Below are 18844 nucleotides of genomic sequence, written 5' to 3'. Positions count from 1 at the left end.
TTGTCATAAACATTTTATCCGCCTTTATCCTTGGCTGATTTGATGCCTGCTGGCTGCGGGGCCGCCGCGCCCTCGTAATTTTTTTTTTTTGCTGGAATACAAGACAAGGCTGGCAAGGAGCACTCGTATATCTTTGATGCTTCTGGTGAAAAGTTAACCTTGGCTGGTGGATTCTGTGAGTCGAAGGCTGCTAATATATTGTTGGCCCTTTTAATCGGTTTTTATTTTACGGGCTGACAATATAGGGATTTGAAGGTAACGGTAACAATTCATTCATCTATTACTCATGTTAAAAGGGCTTTTAAATATCCATATTCATTTGACAGATGACAGAAATTGTCACCATTCCCAAAACCGCTTAAGTAATATTATATAGGAATATTTTTTCACCATTATACATGAATAAATGTTTCAAACTACTACAGTCATTTCAAAAATTGGGGGATTATTGGGGATTCTTTACTATCAAATTAGATTATAATCAGGACAGAGTGTGGACTGGAGAAAGTACTTAAAGTTGGCTAAACTTACCATGTCCAAATTTGGTAAATTTGAGGAGTGTTCACTTTTTTTTTTTCCAGACTGATACCAGTGCGAGTACTCAACTCTTGAGTAGTCACAGATACCGATACAAAGTACCAATACCACTATAATTTTCAAACATACCCCCCCCCCCCCACAAAAACAAACAAAAAACTATTAATTTTAACGAAAGACCTATATACTGTATCCCAATATAACATTTTCCCTAAAGTTGAATGAAGTTAATGGAAATTTTTCTATTTTTGTAATTTCTAATTCCTGATCATTAAATAGCCACAGGAGGGTACGTCACAGTTATGTACTATTGGTCAGTTTCCAGGTGTGTGTCTGTTGTTGTTATTATTATTATTATTTTTTCGAACATGTCTATAGGTTATATTTTTGTTTTACATGATTTTTAATATCTTTGAGTAGATTTTTTTCCTTGTTTTCTTCATATGTGTGCGTGCGTGTTTGAAAATAACATTCATTATTATTATTATTGCTAATTTATTATATATATATATATATTTTTTTTTTACAAATTATTGACCAATTTGAAGTGTTGAAAATGAGTTGCTCTCTTTATTAATAGCTCAACAAATATGCTGTTTTTGTTATTATTATTATTTTTCGAACATGTGTATAGGTTATATTTTGTTTTACATGATTTTTAATATCTTTGAGTAGATTTTTTCCTTCTTTTCTTAATATGTGTGCGTGCGTGTTTGAAAAATAACATTCATTATTATTATTATTATTATTATTATTATTATTATTATTGCTAATTTATTATATTTTATTTTTTTTACAAATTATTGACCAATTTGAAGGGTTGAAAATGAGTTGCTCTCTTTATTAATGGCTCAACAAATATGCTGTTTTTTTTTTGGTTATTATTATTATTTTTCAAACATATGTATAGGTTATATTTTTGTTTTATATGATTTTTTATATCTTTGAGTAGATTTTTTTTCTTCTTTTCTTAATATGTATGCGTGTTTGAAAAATAACATTCATTATTATTTTTATTATTATTGCTAATTTATTATATAATTTTTGTGTTGAAAATGAGTTGCTTGCTTTATTAATGGCTCAACAAATATGCAGTTTTTTTTTTTTTAAATTGCTTTCCTGAAAAGTGATGTTATTTTTAGATACCAGGATTCCCTCCTAATTTCACACAACCACTTTCTTTTTCTATACACACCATGATCCAATATTAATAATGGTACAAACTTAACTGGGACTTTGCTGTGTAGTACGTCTGCACTGCATCGTACTGCAAGCTATTTCTAATCTTACCACTCTCATGTAGCTAAATGATAATGAACCAAAATGCTGTCAACGACATTGATCAATGATCAAAACGGAAGCTTATTTTTGATACAGCTCATGCAGGCGCACCTAATGAGTGTGTAGCGTAAATGATTGTGTTCATTAACATGCATCGCACGCCTCCCTGCAGTGACAACATTTTGCGATCATGTTTCACAAGTTGCGGGATTACAACACAGCTTCATTCACGCACACGCCACAAGTGTATTGCTGCTGATTAACTCCCGCTCCCTCTTTTTTTTTTTTTTTTTGCTTTTTCTTCTCAACACTGTGAAACTTGAGTTTTTTGCATCACAAAGACACATAAACAGTGTTAATTATGTGATTTATTAATTAAAACCCTGGAGAACCCACGGGGTCAAATTTGGCCCCTATAAATTCTGCTACTCAAATAACAAAGACCTTTTTTTTTTTTTTTTTACAAATTTAACTTTAAAAGTCCAGAGTGCCACTTCTGACCCCTGCATGGGGCCATCTAGTGGATGAATATTCCACTTACATGAGCCAGAGTGGTGGTGACAAGATGGCTGCTGGCAACATGCTGTTCTGTTTTCAATCCAAACAAAACCATCTTCTCAGCAAACCATCAGATGGTCAAATCGTGTTTTTTTTATTAATTTCATATCATGTTGCAAAATGCCTAGGAGTATGTTTTATATATATATATTTTGATGAATTAGCAACTCTGAGCTAGTTCAAAAGGGTTAAAATTGAAAAAAACATATATTTTGGTGTTCAGTGAACTTATAGCAGTCATTTAATGTATAATTCATAATTTTCCAAAGAAGAAAGGGGTTCTTGGGTTCTCCGGGGTTTAAGTTATGTTGAAGTGCAGCTACCTACCTAAAAGGCCAACTTTGCTCGAACCCAGCGAGACAAAAGCGCTGCAAAACCGCAACGGCCATTAACTGCAACAAGACATAATGGCATTATTACGGCGGCGCTCGGCAAGAAGAATCATATCACATAATTGAGCCAATGTGGGTTTCTCTGTCTGGCTAATGGATTTATCCTAATGGCTCCCCTGTTGTCCGAAAGAGTTTCCTTGGCTGAGGGAGGATGGCAGCGGCTTTCATTGGGGAGGATCCTCATTAGCGGGCAGACAAACGCAAAGCTGGATGATGAGACGTTTGCGTTGTAAATGGCCGACTTTGTGTTTTCTGGCCCGCAGCCGTGCAGTCCCTCAACAGCCTCAACGACCAGATCGCTCAATTCATGGTGAGCCGGCCGTGGGGCCTGAGTCACGACGAGCGCCGTTTCCTGAGCGGGGAGCAGGAGGGGGACCCGTTGACCAAGTCCATGACCCTCATGAGGCACCTGCTCATGGATGCGCAGGTAGCGAGAACATTTTCACTTTTCATTCCGTTTGATCTTGATTTGTATCCAGTTTACTGTACGTATTATGCTAATGGAGGTGATTTAGGTTTTATTAGTGCAGGTGTACAGGTGCGTAGCTAGAAATATTTCAATGGGGGTGGCTGTGCATGTACCGTATTTTATCATAGCATCCACAGTTAGAATCTCATGACATCAAATTCACACATTGCTTGCTATGGTGATGATTTTATTTTTGTTGACTAAGAATAAAATGTTCTTTATCTCGGACAGATCATTTTAGAGTTTGCAATCAGATCAATTGTATATTTATTCTTTATTTATATAGTTAATATACAGTAAATAACTTGTGGCAGAGTATCATGTGGTCTAAAATACAGCAACCATGTGGAAATGGCAGAAAAATTGCAGATATTAAAATTGTCCCCCAGGTTTGAGAGTGGCCATAAAAATGACAAAGGGTGGTCATGGCCACCCCTGGCCATCATGTAGCTCCGCCCCTGGAAGTGCGTTAATTTGCGTCATTAGCAATTTGACAAAAACAGAAGCCAAACTTCTCAACAAACAAAATTTTAATGATCCTAGAAAGCAACACTAAATTAACCAAAATAATGTCATTCCATTTAATTTAATTACAACAGACAAGCTAACACAACCAAAGCTTCCAACACTTTTTTTTTTTTTTACATTTTTTGGTTTATACATGATTAGTGCATTTAAAAAAAAAATCCTTTTAAACATGATTTGAAACAACGTAAGTGAACCACATATTTTCAATTATTTTTCATAATCATGCCACAAATTGACGCCTCCAACAAAGACACATCTCTTTTTTTATAGTTGTTGTTGTTATTAATATTGTTATTATTGGATTGGATTGGATTGGATTGTAAAACAAAATCATCTCAGTCCATCTGTATTTAAAAAAAATGTATAAAAGCGCAATTACTGGAAAAATACATATTTATTATTTTATAGAATTGTTACATTGAAAGTGTCTGACCATTCATTTTGTTATTGTTTGTGTTGATCAGTGGCAGATAACGCGCGTTTTACTTCTTTCTGTCCCCTTTCTTTCTAAGAGTGAAATAAAGATTTGGATTGAATTATTTATTTATTTATTTATTTATTGTTCATGAAATATTTTATAACTATGTTGTAATTATTATATCTAAATAATAATTATTTTTTTAAATATATAATATCAATTATTCTTTTTGCATATGATCATTACAATTATAAATTTTACTCAATGACAAGTTAATTGATCAAATATAGTTTGTAATCCTCTAAAGTTTCAAAAGCAAAAAATATATATTTTTTAAAAATTGTATCAACTTGACCTTTTTCTCCTCTGGAAAGACAAGTCATCATCCGTATGGCGTTCCTTCCATCTTCCCTTTTTCAATGCATTCTCAATGATGAATGTTGGCCGCTGGTCCTTCTCCTCCACATTCATCCTCCCGACTCGTTGACTCGACTGCGCTCACCTGCGAGCCGAGGTCAAACGCGGCTAGCCTGCACTTTGTTACGCTGTTATTGAGGACTAAAGACTCGGCGGCTGATGGATGGCGAGGAACTTTGGTGGCTGATGGAGGAATGATTTGTGTGTATGTTCTCTTCATCTCTTTTCTATTCAACGTGGACAAGTTAGATGGCTGTGTCAGAAAGATTTAAATAGTCTGCACACCGCAAAAAGATCTGCTTGACAAAAGGAGGCTGGCTGTTGCTATGACGACTGCCAGCAAAGGTTGTTTACGCTTCAAAAAGAAAAAAAAGTCTCAGAAAATGATTGACATTATTTTCACGGCTCGCATGAGGTGGAGAATGAAACTTTTCACTTATTAAAGATCGTGTCAAGTGAATGCGGAGATGTTTGTAAATACGTGCGCATGTAATCGCTGTAACGTGCACAAAGGCGGACAGCGAGCTCCAGCAACGGACGTCTATCTTGTCCACTGTCACCACGACTTGCAACTTGCGTTGCTCGGCAACAAGTCGTGGTGACAGTGGACCAGATAGTCGTCCAACCCAAGACACGGTTAGGACCGCCCCCCTCATTTGAATAACATTTTGACCTGGCAGTATGGACCAAAACTGCCAAAATTCAAAATAAATAAATAAATAAATAGCTAAATGGCTAAAAGTGGGGAAAAAACGGATAGAAAAAATATTTTATATATATATATATATATATATATATATATATATATATATATATATATATATATATATATATATATATATATATAATTAGTCATTAGTCATTTATTTATTTTGAATCTTGGCATATAATTAAATAAATATAAATATAAATAAATAAATAACTTTCTATTGCTTCAAAGGCACATTTTCTTTCCCAAAATGTACTTGGTTGTGCGATGTCAAGCTTGATGTAATGTTTAGGGACTGCAGAAACTTGAATGCTTAGAATAGCAATTAAAAAGTAACTTTGAACTATTGGAAACGTTTTTGTGTAGACTTTTTTTTTTTTTTTTCCCGCAGAGCTCAGTATTGTTCATTCGGTAATTTTACCGATATGGCATTATATCGTCATTGCTCTCCTTTTTAATTTTTTTTTATTTTTTATTTTTATATTTTTTTTTTTGTGTAGACTTAACCGCAGAGTCATCCTAGGAAAAGGCCAACTTCCTGTTGAGCTTTCACATTCGATGCAGAGAACACACAGCGCCGAGCGGGTCCAGTTTTTATTGTGCCGGCCGCCGCCTCCACATGACGGAATTCTAAATAATTCACAAGAAGCCGACACAGCGGGCGCGAGGGGCGACATAAAAGATCAGTCCGGCATGAAAATCTTCCCGCCGCCTCAACGGCGTTTTTCTGCGCCGCCCTCGTTTGGCTTTTCAAGCCTCTGGAAGAGCCGACGTTCAGGCGAGCGCCGGATCAAAGATGGGATCGTTGTTATCGAAGCCCCTTCGGTTCCCTGTTGACCTCCCGTTTGAAAGGCTCGGCAGCTTGCGAGGGCGTCCGCCAACGACAAAACGACTCGTATCTGAAAGCAATCATTGCGAGGCGGCACGCCGGCAAGGCATCGGTCTTGGGTTTGACCTCGCATACGTGCAGCCGAGCAAAATATAGGCCTAAGGTTTGATTCTCCTTGACTGGCAAAGGCTGTCACGGCGGAGATACTTTTGAGCAAGGCACCTCGTTTAAAGACCTGCTTTGCTAAAGGAGTTCATTGTATGCCACTTGCAACCTCCAAACTTGATGTTATCGTCAACGGAGGACCTCGTTGATGGATATTATTGATATTTGGATCAATCCGCCACGCTTATTAACAGTTGTGGGCTGGAATATGTCTCCATGCAGCACAAAAAATGGACAAAAATTGTTTTTACTCATTCACTCCCAGCCATTTTTACTGAAGCAACCCCCTTTTCTCCCGGCTGTTTTTACTGGATTTTGACTGATTTTGCAAGGCCCACAAAATTTTGTGTTCTGTTGCTATAAAAACATGGAACCTACCAAAAGAAAGATTAGAGTCTCTTCTTTCATTAGGAAAAAAAAATATTTATATCTGTTTCCGTTTTGCAGCAATTAGCATTAGAATATAGCTAAGTTTTATCTTTATTCAAAAATCTATTTAGAAATGTGAATAAAGAGCTTTTTTTCAACATGGCCCCTGGTTAATCTCTTTTGCTCTGCTGCCACCCGTTGGCCGTTTGTGGAATAACTACCATTTCTTCAACCGGTCTTTGCAGTTGAGATGCTGCATCAAAGCCTTCTGTATGCTCTAGCATAATAATAATAAAAACGTATAAATGCGTCTTTGGGACACTTAAAACATTTAAAATAGGAACGTATTAATGCGTTCTTGGGAGCAAATGAGTTAAAGACCATTTCTTCAACCGTTCTTTGCAGTTGAGAGGCTGCATCAAAGCCTTCTGTATGCTCTAGCATAATAATAAAAAAACGTATAAACGCGTCTTTGGGACACTTAAAACATTTAAAATAGAACGTATTAATGCGTTCTTGGGCGCAAATGAGTTAAAGACCCTGAAAAGGGAATTCAGAGATGTATTTGTTTTGTTAAGTTCGCTAAAGTTGTTGTGAACAATCTGATATGATATGATGATATTAATCATAATTCTGCATTTAGATTAGTGGGTGCACATACAACATATTTTAGGAAATAATTTTTGGGGCTTTTAAGAATGATGCAGATAATCTACCTCATTCTCACTGGGCCAAACTTTTATTTAACACCGCCCCCCTGCTGTTGTCTGAAATTGACGTTAAAGTGTGCCCTTGGGCTGGCTTTGTGAAAATGTGACCAAACGCAAAACAATGAGCCGTCGTGACGTTCCCAAAGCGAGCCCAAAAAGGCACTTTGATGTCAATTTCAGTTTTCAAAGTTGTATTTTTACCAAAACAGACTTCATATTGCCCTCTAAATATTTCTAGCATTTTGCATTTTTTTTTTTTTTTAAATAGAGTTAAGCTATTTTTTTTTTTTACGAGGAAACATTAAAGTTGTACATTTGCCAGTGAAGCAGAACGTTTTCTGACTAGAGCTAGCATTTTTCATTATTATTATTCTTTTTTTTTTAATAAAGTTGTATTTTGATTTTCAAAATGGACATATCACACACAGGCACACTCTTATGATGTTTCTTTAAAAAAAAAAAAATCCTCACAATATTACTTCTTATCAGGCAACATTTTTATAGTATAACGCTATATTTTTCTGAGGAGAAAAAAAAACTAACTTTATTGTTAATAGAAAGTTGACAGAAGAGGAAATCTCATTCTGTTCCACTCTTGAATTTGTAATATTCCAAGAACATATTTTCAGACATCAATATGGTCACAAAGAAAAATGTCTGTTTTGATTACAATCTTGTTCCCTCTTGTAAAACAACACCCCCAATTTGTCACGTTCATGACAAAATCAAACATACGCTATGCAGAGGATCATTTTTGCAAGGTTACTGGAAATCGTGCTGAATAATTCATGGTGGCTGTCAAAATGTTATATGGTAATTAGTTTGCCCACATGCAAACTGTGTAAAAAAAAAAAAAGTAGAGGAACATTATATTATATTATTTAGTTTTGCATGGTGCTTAGTGTAAACGTTGCCTCCTAATCCCTCACAACTCCCCGAGCCAGAAGCAGTTGGGACTAATTTGGCATGCAGATGAATTCAATCCCCAGTCCTTATTATTTAACACTTTTAAGTCGTTTACAATACGAATAAATTGGAGCTATTAGATTGGAACACACGCACACACAAAACCGAAAATGGTCTCATCAGCGACAGCCACGCATTTGCATAACCGTCGGGCGATGTGCGAATATTTAAAGAGGCGCTGCCCTCTAACTTGAGCAGCAACTTCCAGTACAACTTCAATTACATTGCTGCACCGAGCAGCCATATTGCTCTAATTAAAATAATCAAAGTCCTGCTGTCAGGTTGGCACTTCTTCAGCGCTGTTGTGGCTCGGGCTTAATTGCTTTTGCATTTTAATGTGCCGGTTATCTGACTCGGTGTGTGAGCAGGTGTGTGTGTTGTGGGTATGAAAGACTCTCCCGCAGCCCAGCAGAAAGTGGCGGATTTTTTTCTTTCTTTTTTTTTTGCTGAGTGTGGTCATCACCGCTTCTTTTATTGCACGCTTGAACGTTTTTTCAATTTGGTCCTCCCGATAAGTCGACATGTTTGGACGCTCTGAAAAGCTGCGCTTGTGTGCTATTTTACTCCAGCAGGTACATTTTACAGGTCCGGAAGCCGCTCACATTTTATAACGCCGCCATTGCGAGTTTCTCTATCCAGAAGATGAAAGTCACCTGGGCCAAGAGACGATGACATTTTCACGCAAAACAGGAATCGGAACGAATTTGAGCGATCAAAATAGGCTCGATTATCGGAAAGATTATCCTGAGCGATTATTTTGTGGTGTGTGGTTAGTTTAAGGCGCCACTTGAGTTTTAATTGATTGCTCGTTCCAAAAAAATACAACATCAAACCGGTAACGTTTCGTTTTTAGCGTTACTCGATCTGGTGGCGCTAAAACATGAAAAGTGAAGAAGGCGAGATTCAAATCTTGCTAGCAGCAAAAAATTGACAATAAAATTTTCTATGTGACCTTACTAGTCTAAACATGACATTCTGATTAATATTACATTTTTGGAATATGAGTTATGAAGCAAAATCCAGACATTTTTATCCATCTCAGGGGGCGGCCATTTTGCCACTTGCTGTCGCTCACTTCTCAGGTAACAACCAATCACAGTGCAGCTTCAGAAAACAGGTGATCTCTGATTGGTCGTTACCTGAGACACTGTGATGTCATCTTCAGTGGCAAAATTGCCGCCCCCTGAAATGGATAAAAAAATGGCTGGATTTTGCTTCATAACTCATATTCCAAAAATGTAATATTAATCAGAACGTCATGTTTAGACTTGTAAGGTCACATAGAACATATTATTGTCAAGACATTTTTAAATTAAAGGTGAAAGGCTCCCCATCCCATGTTGTAAGTGGAAGATGTACGATGGCAAATCTTCAACCGGTGCAGCACTTCACAAGTTCGCAACATCGCAGATCTAACAGCCAATTAAAAATGTGCAAAAAAATAATAAAATAAACTTCATGTACGAAGCTCGCCTTTTCACCCTGCACTTAGTTTTCTCTGCATTGGCAGCGTGAAGGACACATTTGGGAATGCTGACTAAGCAGCATGCCAGAAAAGTAACAGGAGAGCTTTTGCTGCTAGCTTAGATAAAAAAGTAGAGCACACCACGGCAATATGTATTTGTCATTGTGGGAAAAACAAAACAAATCCCCGGCTTTGCTTATTTCAGGAGGAGGAACAATAAAAGGGATCCCATAGTAATGGCACAGGAGGCTCTTGGACAGTTTCAGCTCATTTGTGAGCTACTACGGTTACACGATGTCTCGGTATGTCCGCATTTATTAATACTGCCTCCGTTTTCTCAATTCCGTTTACAGCACAAGTCTACCAAAAATAGCACTCTGCGGTCACCTACCATCCAACCACCATTATCGCGTAGCTCACACATTAGCTAGTGTAGCTAGGATGTTAAGGTGCTGAACCACAACCTCGAAGGAAGCCCTGACTGTGGTTTGATCATTGATGCAATTACGGAGTCACTTCAATTGATCCAATGACAAGTTTTGTGGTTCATTACTAATTACCCATCAAAAAAAGTTTCTGCTACAAGAGGCTAACCCTCCCAAATCAATTTGTTTTGTCTTTCCGCAGAAAAGTCAGCGTTCATTTGCGGTGTATGTTTACTCGGGTTCTGACTTGTGAACAGCTTCTGAGTGGTAATTGGGTGGACTCTTGTCGAGCCAGATGAAGACATTAGGATGCCGTCCAGTGGCCGCTGTGCTAATTAAGCAGTTTGGCCAATCTTCAAGGTCACGCAATTTGCGTAATGAATGCAAAGTTGTAGTTTGACATTTGAGTCAATGTGCCTCCCCGGATTTATGTCGACGACTTGGTCGAGAAGTTCAATATGATTTCCATTTTTCATGTGCTAATTAAGGACAACTGGCTACCCATAGCGGCTTATTAGCTTTGTTTTGCATAACGCTAACAGGAGCATGAAAATATTAGCTTGATTTTGATTAGCTGGATTTGTTTAGCTAAGCTAATTGCCTGAAGACTTGTGACTATTTCATGTAATTCAGTCAAACATGTGGTCCTTTACACTACACTACATGTACAGTATTTACTTGACAATACAACAGTTTTTTTTAACTCATTCACTGCCATTGGCGACTATAGACGTCAAAAATTCATTTGAACTATTTCTATTAGCGTAACATTTTTTCCCACTTTTGTTAACAAGAGTATGAAAACCTAGATTTTTTTTAATTGTACATTTAGAACAGAAATTTGTGATTAATCGTGAGTTAACTATTGAAGTCATGGGATTAATTATGATTTAAAAATGTAATCGCCTGACGCCCCTATTTTTTTATATTTTCTTTTTCTCTTTAAAAAAAAAAGATAATTAAAAATTATTATTATTTTTTTTTTTTAAAGAAGATGATTAAAAAAGAGGGGCGTAGGCGATTAAAATTGTTCGTAATTAATCGCATGACTTCACTAGTAAACTCACGATTAATCACAAATTTTATATCTGTTCTAAATGTACAATAATTGTTTTTAGGTTTTCATACTCTTGTTAACAAAAGTGGAAAAAAATGTTAAACTAATAGAAATAGTTCAAATGAATTTTTGACGTCAATGGCAGTGAATAAGTTCATATGAATGGTGTAGCACAAGCTAATTGTAGCAGTTAGCTATATAATCACACAACAGTGGGCAGTTGCTGTTCATCAAAATCACAAGCTAATAGCTTACCGACGTTCTTTTAGTTAGAAAGCCTGAATATTATAGATTATCGTTCAATAGTACAAAGAAAAAACCTCACTCACCACTCACTTGATTTTATTGTGTAGTGTTATGTAGCACCATTGATTGCGCACACCGCGGCCGCGCCGTGTTTTCTCATGAGGCCGTTGTGGTCGTGGCGAGGACAGCCATTTGGATGTGACAAAGAGAGGCTGCGGTTCGAGTGTATCGATGAGGAGTTCATCACCTTCAATGTGTGTGTCAAGACAAGAAGTATTGATTTAGAGCTCGGCTCAATAGAAGTGTTACCAAAAAAAAAAGCTGAGATGATGATTACGCTCAACAACAAAAATATATGAACATAAATACATGAACACATAGTAAAATATTATGACCTAGATTTTAATACAAAATATTAATAACAAAAATGATCCTATACATAAAAATGAAATATACTGTATTATGCAAAATATTATTGTATAGATAGATGATATTATAATTGACTTGATGCAACACTCAAACCCAATTTTGAAAAAAGGCTGAGTCATTCCCACCCAAGTCTACGTGATGCCTGGCTCTGCATTATATATAAAATTGCTTTTGCAAAGAAAATGTCGACCACGAAAGCAGGAGAAAAGGTTTAGAAATAAATCACAAATCGAGACTTTAAGATGAATATCCCCGTCACGTGCTCGCCATCACATTTCCCGTCCCATTTAACAAGCTGTCAAATCTCATCACTTCAGATTGTGCTTACCAAAGATCTTCTAAACATCCCCAAGACTTTGAGTCATTGACATCCTTGATAACTGTTGACACATACCACAGGTGATGAAGCCTTGGGGGAGGCTCTCATGTATTCGCCAAACAGATTGAGTCGAGCCCCTGATGCTTCATCACAGCGAGCAAACATAACACAACTGACAATGCGACGCGTTCCAAAGCTCGCCACAACCGCCCGTGATGATGATGATCACTATTTTCTGCCCTGAACTTTTTTTTGCAGGCAGATCTTTGAGAAATAATCGCTCTGGACACACCCACACCACAGGATAATCGCTCAGGGTGATCTTTTAAAAACATTGATAATCTGGCCTTTAGGCAGTCACAATATTCTCCCCGATTTTTGCACTGGACACGCCCACTCCACATGATAATATCGGATTATCAGGCCTTTGTTGCTCAAATAGGGCTCGATTTTTCGGTGTTTGTACCGCACTTTCAACATTTTAAATTTTCTGCCAAGACTGCTTTTCTATCAGTGTCGGGCTGAAAAATCACTTCCCACACACCACAGGATAATCGCTCAGGATGATCTTTTAAAAACATTGATAATCTGGCCTTTTCTCATTTTGATAGCAAGTGGTAAAAAATACACGCATTCAGCCCAATTTATTTAAACGCGTGTACCCGCCTTTAAACATTTACACACCGCACACCACAGGATGATCCTTTCGGTTAATCTTTCATAGACGTCTGATAATCGTTGATCAGAAAGGAAAGCTCAAATTTGGCCCGATTGTCAGTATCTGTTTAAGTCACTTTAGGCAGTCACAATATTCTGCCAGATTTTTGCTCCGGACACGCCCACTCCACATGATAATATCGGATTATCAGGCCTTTGTTGCTCAAATAGGGCTCGATTTTTCGGTGTTTGTACCGCACTTTCAACATTTTAAATTTTCTGCCAAGACTGCTTTTCTATCAGTGTCGGGCTGAAAAATCACTTCCCACACACCACAGGATAATCGCTCAGGATGATCTTTTAAAAACATTGATAATCTGGCCTTTTCTCATTTTGATAGCAAGTGGTAAAAAATACACGCATTCAGCCCAATTTATTTAAACGCGTGTACCCGCCTTTAAACATTTACACACCGCACACCACAGGATGATCCTTTCGGTTAATCTTTCATAGACGTCTGATAATCGTTGATCAGAAAGGAAAGCTCAAATTTGGCCCGATTGTCAGTATCTGTTTAAGTCACTTTAGGCAGTCACAATATTCTGCCAGATTTTTGCTCCGGACACGCCCACTCCACATGATAATATCGGATTATCAGGCCTTTGTTGCTCAAATAGGGCTCGATTTTTCGGTGTTTGTACCGCACTTTCAACATTTAAAATTTTCTGCCAAGACTGCTTTTCTATCAGTGTCGGTCTGAAAAATCACTTCCCACACACCACAGGATAATCGCTCAGGATGATCTTTTAAAAACATTGATAATCTGGCCTTTTCTCATTTTGATAGCAAGTGGCGAAAAATACACACATTCAGCCCAATTTATTTAAATGCGTGTACCCGCCTTTAAACATTTACACACCGCACACCACAGGATAATCGCTCAGGATGATCTTTTAAAAACATTGATAATCTGTCTTTTGCTGATTTTGATAGCAAGTGGAGAAAAATACTCAAATTCAGCCCAATTTTTAAAATGCGCGTACCCGTCTTTAAACATTTGCACACCGCACACCACAGGATAATCACCTAGGATAACCTTCCAGACCGCCTTCTACTAGGCAGAATAAATGCTCAAAAGTGTCCCGATTATCGTTATGTGTTTACCCCGACTCAGTGATGCATCACAGCCTGTGTATTGTCATAGATTGTGCATGAAGTGTCAAATGACCACGTCGCAGCAAAGTTTCCATCCATCAGTTTGTTTGTTTGTTTGCTTGTTTGATGGAACTTCACGTCAACGCACGAGACCGATTGGGACGCTTTCTCTAATGTCATCTGTCTGACTGCTCGCCCATTGCACTTCAATGGACCTCATTCACTCTTTCTCTCACTCTTTACACTCGCAGTTGAAAAGTTTCCCCCTTGGGCGCCTTCAGCCCCCTCCCTAGCCCTCCCTTTCCTCTCCCACCGACATGGGGGGGGGGGGGGGGGGCTTTTCCCAGGACAAAAGAGATGAATATATAATGGCATGAACTGGACGTGGGTGGAGGGGGAGGGGGCGGCGGGAGTGGGCGGGGGCGTGAGAGACCCAAAGACAGCGGGGCGGTGGCGTGCTCGTCAAAGGGGGCTCGTAGAGACTGGGACCGAGCAAGGAGAAACTTTTTTTTTTTTCTTTTTTCACAGAGCTAACTCACTAACTGGTAACAGACGCCACAAGGGTGTGGGAGACCCAGCACATGCTTTTTTCACACAGCGAATGCATCATAACTCACTGAAATAAAAGGAGCTTCTTAAAATAATGACATGAGGAATGTATTAGTAATGTAAGCAAAATGATTAGCTTATTATTAGCTAGCCTGAAACCAGCTAGCCACTGAAGTATTACTTATATAATTAGGGTATTTGTTACTTTAAGCTAAACATGGTCATAACCACTAGTTCTAATACATTTATTAGGCTTTCACAAAAAAAAAACATGGTCATAACTAGTAATAAAACCTTAATAAGTTATAACACAGTTATTAAGTTTCATTAAAAAAAAAAAGCATATTCATAATAAGTAATGAAATCGTGGTAACAAGTTGTAGTAGTAGTTCTACTATGCTCATGAGAGTAAAAAAAGTAAAAAAAAAAGTTATAATACAGTTACTAACCTTTCACAAAAAACATTCTTATAACAGTAATAAAATCTTGACAAGTTATAGTTCACAGATATACGTATGTACAGTTTTATTAATTATAATACAGTTATTAAACATTCACCCCAAAATACTTATAACAGTAATAAAAATATTTATAATAAGTTGTGATTAAGCTTTTACAAAAACATACTCATAACCAGTAATAAAAATCTTACCAAGTTATAATAGTTATTAAGCGTTCTGGGGGGAAAATGTTCTTAACAGTAATAACATCTTACTAAGAAGTTATAACGCAGTTATTAAGCTTTTACAATTATCAATAATAAAATCTTATTAAGTTCTAATAGTTATTAAGTGTTCAGAAAAAATGCTTATAGTCTGATAGTCTTGCTTTGATTGTAGTTTTTTTGCAGTTGCCCCCTCATCTCGCCTCTCTCTCTCTCTCTCTCTCTCTCTCTCTCTCTTTCTCTCTCTCTCTCTCTTCTCTCCCTCCCCCCAATCCCGCAGCACATGGTACAGTCCGCTCAAAGGCTGCATGTCATCTCACTCCCTCCTTTTCTGAGAGCAGCTGCTGCTCTCAGCACGTTCCCCTTCGTCTCCTTCTTCTTCTCATTCCCCGTCTTTTCTTTGCCCTCACGTGCCAATGATGCAGTAGCGGCCAGACGTCATCCGCCAGCGGACAGCGGCTCCTCTTTCTTTTAAGTTGCCGGCAGCGAGGCGGAGGCGCAGGTGGAGGAGTTGCCACCGGTATCCTCTTAATCAACTTTAACAACATGCCGCTCCTCTGTGTGGATCCGCTCCCCAGGGGAAAATCCTTAAAATGATGGAGGACAACAAGCAGCTGGCCCGCCGCATCGACGGGGCCATCCGCTCGGCCGGCCAGGAAGTCAGCAACCTGCGCTCGGAGCTGACGGCCACCAACTGCAGGCTGGCCGGCCTGGGAGCCGGCGGCACCGCCGCCTTGGAGAACCACCGGCAGCACAAGCACCACGCTGACAGCCTCCGCTACCGGGGTGAGTGCAACTCGGCTCGGGACCTTCAACCGGCTCCTGTCGCACCGAGAACATGAGACGTGGGAAGCATGTGGGGAATGCTGCTAATATGGTTCCACTGCATGCGAGGCTAAAGGGGAGCACGTTTTTATTGGGAGGGGATGAGTTGGACCAGAGCCGGTTTTGGGGGTTGGCGTATTCAGGCCACTGCTGGGCTTGCATCCCTCTGGAATCTCAAACAGCTTTGGGAAGTTGAGCCAAAGTTGCACGTTTTGTCTGTGGAATAGTTTTGGTTGCTGTTTTTGTCGAACAGCCATTCTTAATGATGCCAAAGTGAGACTTGCTAACAAAGTGAAAGCAGAAGGGAAGACTGACGGCAACATGCAACTGCAGCAAAGTGGAGAATGTGGAGGATAATGCTCACCTCGGTTTGAACGCATTTCCAACTAGTACCAAAACTGCAAACACCACAGCAGTATATGTAACCCGTTATCTGTCATGAGGGAACGTGAGTGGTTGAGGGATGGTGGACCCAAATGCACGGAAAACAAGAATCAGGTGCAATGTGTGGAACTTTAATTAACCATAGAGAAAAAAGTGAGCAGACAACCTTGACTTGATGGGACGTGACTAGACTGGTCGTCAGGACTGAACGGGACGTGACTGGGCTGGTCTCCAGGACTGGGCAGAACGTGACTGGACCTGATTTGACTTGACTTGCTGTGGAGTAGCTATGACTTGGCTGGGGCTATTGCTTGGCTGTGACAAAGACAACTCGGCAGTGATGAGGACGACTTGGCTGTGACGAAGACGACTTGGCAACGACAAGGACGACTTGGCAGCGACGAGGACGACTTGACAATGACGAGGATGACTTGGCAGTGATGAAGACGACTTGGCAACGACGAGGACAACTTGACAACGACGAGGACGACTTGGCAATGACGAGGACGACTTGACAACGACGAGGACAACTTGACAACGACGAGGACGACTTGGCAATGACGAGGACGACTTGACAACAACGAGGATGACTTGGCAGTGACGAGGATGACTTGGCAGTGACGAGGACGACTTGGCAACGACGAGGACGACTTGGCAACGACAAGGACGACATGGGAGTGATGAGGCCGACCTGGCAGTGACAAGGATGACCTGGCAATAACGAGGACGACTTGGCAATGATTGAGGACGACTTGGCAGTGACGAGAACGACTTGGCTGCGACAAAGACGCCTTGACAACGACGAGGACGACTTGGCAGTGACGAGGACAACTTGGCAGTGATGAAGACGACTTGGCAGTGACAAGGATGACCTGGCAATAACGAGGACGACTTGGCAATGATTGAGGACGACTTGCCAGTGACGAGAACGACTTGGCTGCGACGAAGACGACTTGGCAACGACAAGGCCGACTTGGCAGCGACGAGGCTGACCTGGCAGTGACAAGATGACCTGGCAATAACGAGGACGACTTGGCAATGATTGAGGACGACTTGGCAGTGACGAGGACGACTTGGCAACGACAAGGACGACTTGGCAGTGATGAGGACGACTTGGCAGTGACGAGGACGACTTGGCAACGACAAGGACGACTTGGCAGTGACGAGGACGACTTTGCAATAACGAGGACGACTTGGCAATGACACGCACTTGCTTAGCTGTGGCGATGACTTGCTTAGGTGTGGGGGTGATGAAGACTTGACGCACGAACTTCCACACATATCATAGTCAACAGGTGAAAACAGCCAAATTTGAAAATGAACAAAGTCTTAAGGTGGGAGGTCGGACATATCGCACTTGGAATCTTCCACTTCCCGACCTCAAATCGTTTAAAACAAATGTAAACAACAAAGATGGCTGATTCTGTTCAATTGTTTGTTGTTCTGGTTAACACGGTCTATCGAAATCACAATGGTTTATGTTAAGTTACTTTTTTCGAATAACATTTAATGTTGCAACAAATAAATCGATAAATATGTTTGTAATCGTGCAAATTATGTTTTGCACTTCACGTTTTTTTCTCTACGAGGTTCGCCATTGTCGATTGACGTCAGATTTAAACCAGTCGGTGAAGTCGGGGTCCTTTTTTTTTTCTTCAAACTTTGCAACTCGGTTTTCCGAATTCGAAGGGGATATTTTCATGCATACTCCCTGGTATGAAGTGAGAAAAGTCAGATTTCCCACCTTCCTCGAATGCAGCATAAATATAAACAAACCGATGAGACGACAAGAATCACCTGGGCAAGTCGCAAGTGGCTGAGGGAGCTGATTGGAAGACACGAGAGACCGGGATGATGAGAGCATGTGTGCACAATCATCTAAATGAAAAAAAAATGAATATGACAAAACTAAAATCTAACCAAAACCAAATCAACAGAAGACAGATTACGACATCTTTGGTGTTTCATCAAAATAAGACATTTGTAAACATTTGCTTTTACTTTGGAAAGCAATCACTAAGTGAATCGGTTTCAAAAAGGTTGGCAAGTACAACAGCTACTGTCGCATGACTCCGCGTGACGTCCGCGTTGTATCTGGATGATTATTTCTATATTGATTACACGCTCTGTCAAGACACAATGTACCCAATTTGACCAGCAAGTCCCCGAGGTCTTGTTTGCGTGTTGCCATCCATCTAAACGTCCCGTTGAGGTTCGTGCGTGTCGTGTGAGGCGAAAAAGAGGCTTGTCATTGCTGACTCATCTTGTTGCGTTGTGAGGTGTGATGCCTTTGATTATACGTATGAACTATGACTTCATTT

General features: G+C 39.5%; 1 protein-coding gene across 2 annotated transcripts in view; it reads left to right on the top strand.

Annotated features, from left to right (window-relative positions):
- Window positions 1-18844, top strand: part of kaznb (kazrin, periplakin interacting protein b) — an 86488-nt gene that overhangs the window by 17037 nt on the left and 50607 nt on the right. For both annotated transcript variants that reach the window (XM_077574481.1, XM_077574480.1), the window contains 2 exons: window positions 3032-3195; window positions 15893-16100. In XM_077574481.1, the coding sequence (XP_077430607.1) occupies window positions 3032-3195; window positions 15893-16100 (372 nt within the window). The remainder of the gene's footprint in view (window positions 1-3031; window positions 3196-15892; window positions 16101-18844) is intronic.

This window comes from Vanacampus margaritifer, chromosome 8 (genome assembly GCF_051991255.1).
Source record: "Vanacampus margaritifer isolate UIUO_Vmar chromosome 8, RoL_Vmar_1.0, whole genome shotgun sequence".
NCBI lineage: Eukaryota > Metazoa > Chordata > Actinopteri > Syngnathiformes > Syngnathidae > Vanacampus > Vanacampus margaritifer.
Note: the sequence above shows the minus strand (reverse complement) of the source record. Positions and strands in the feature narration are given on the sequence as shown.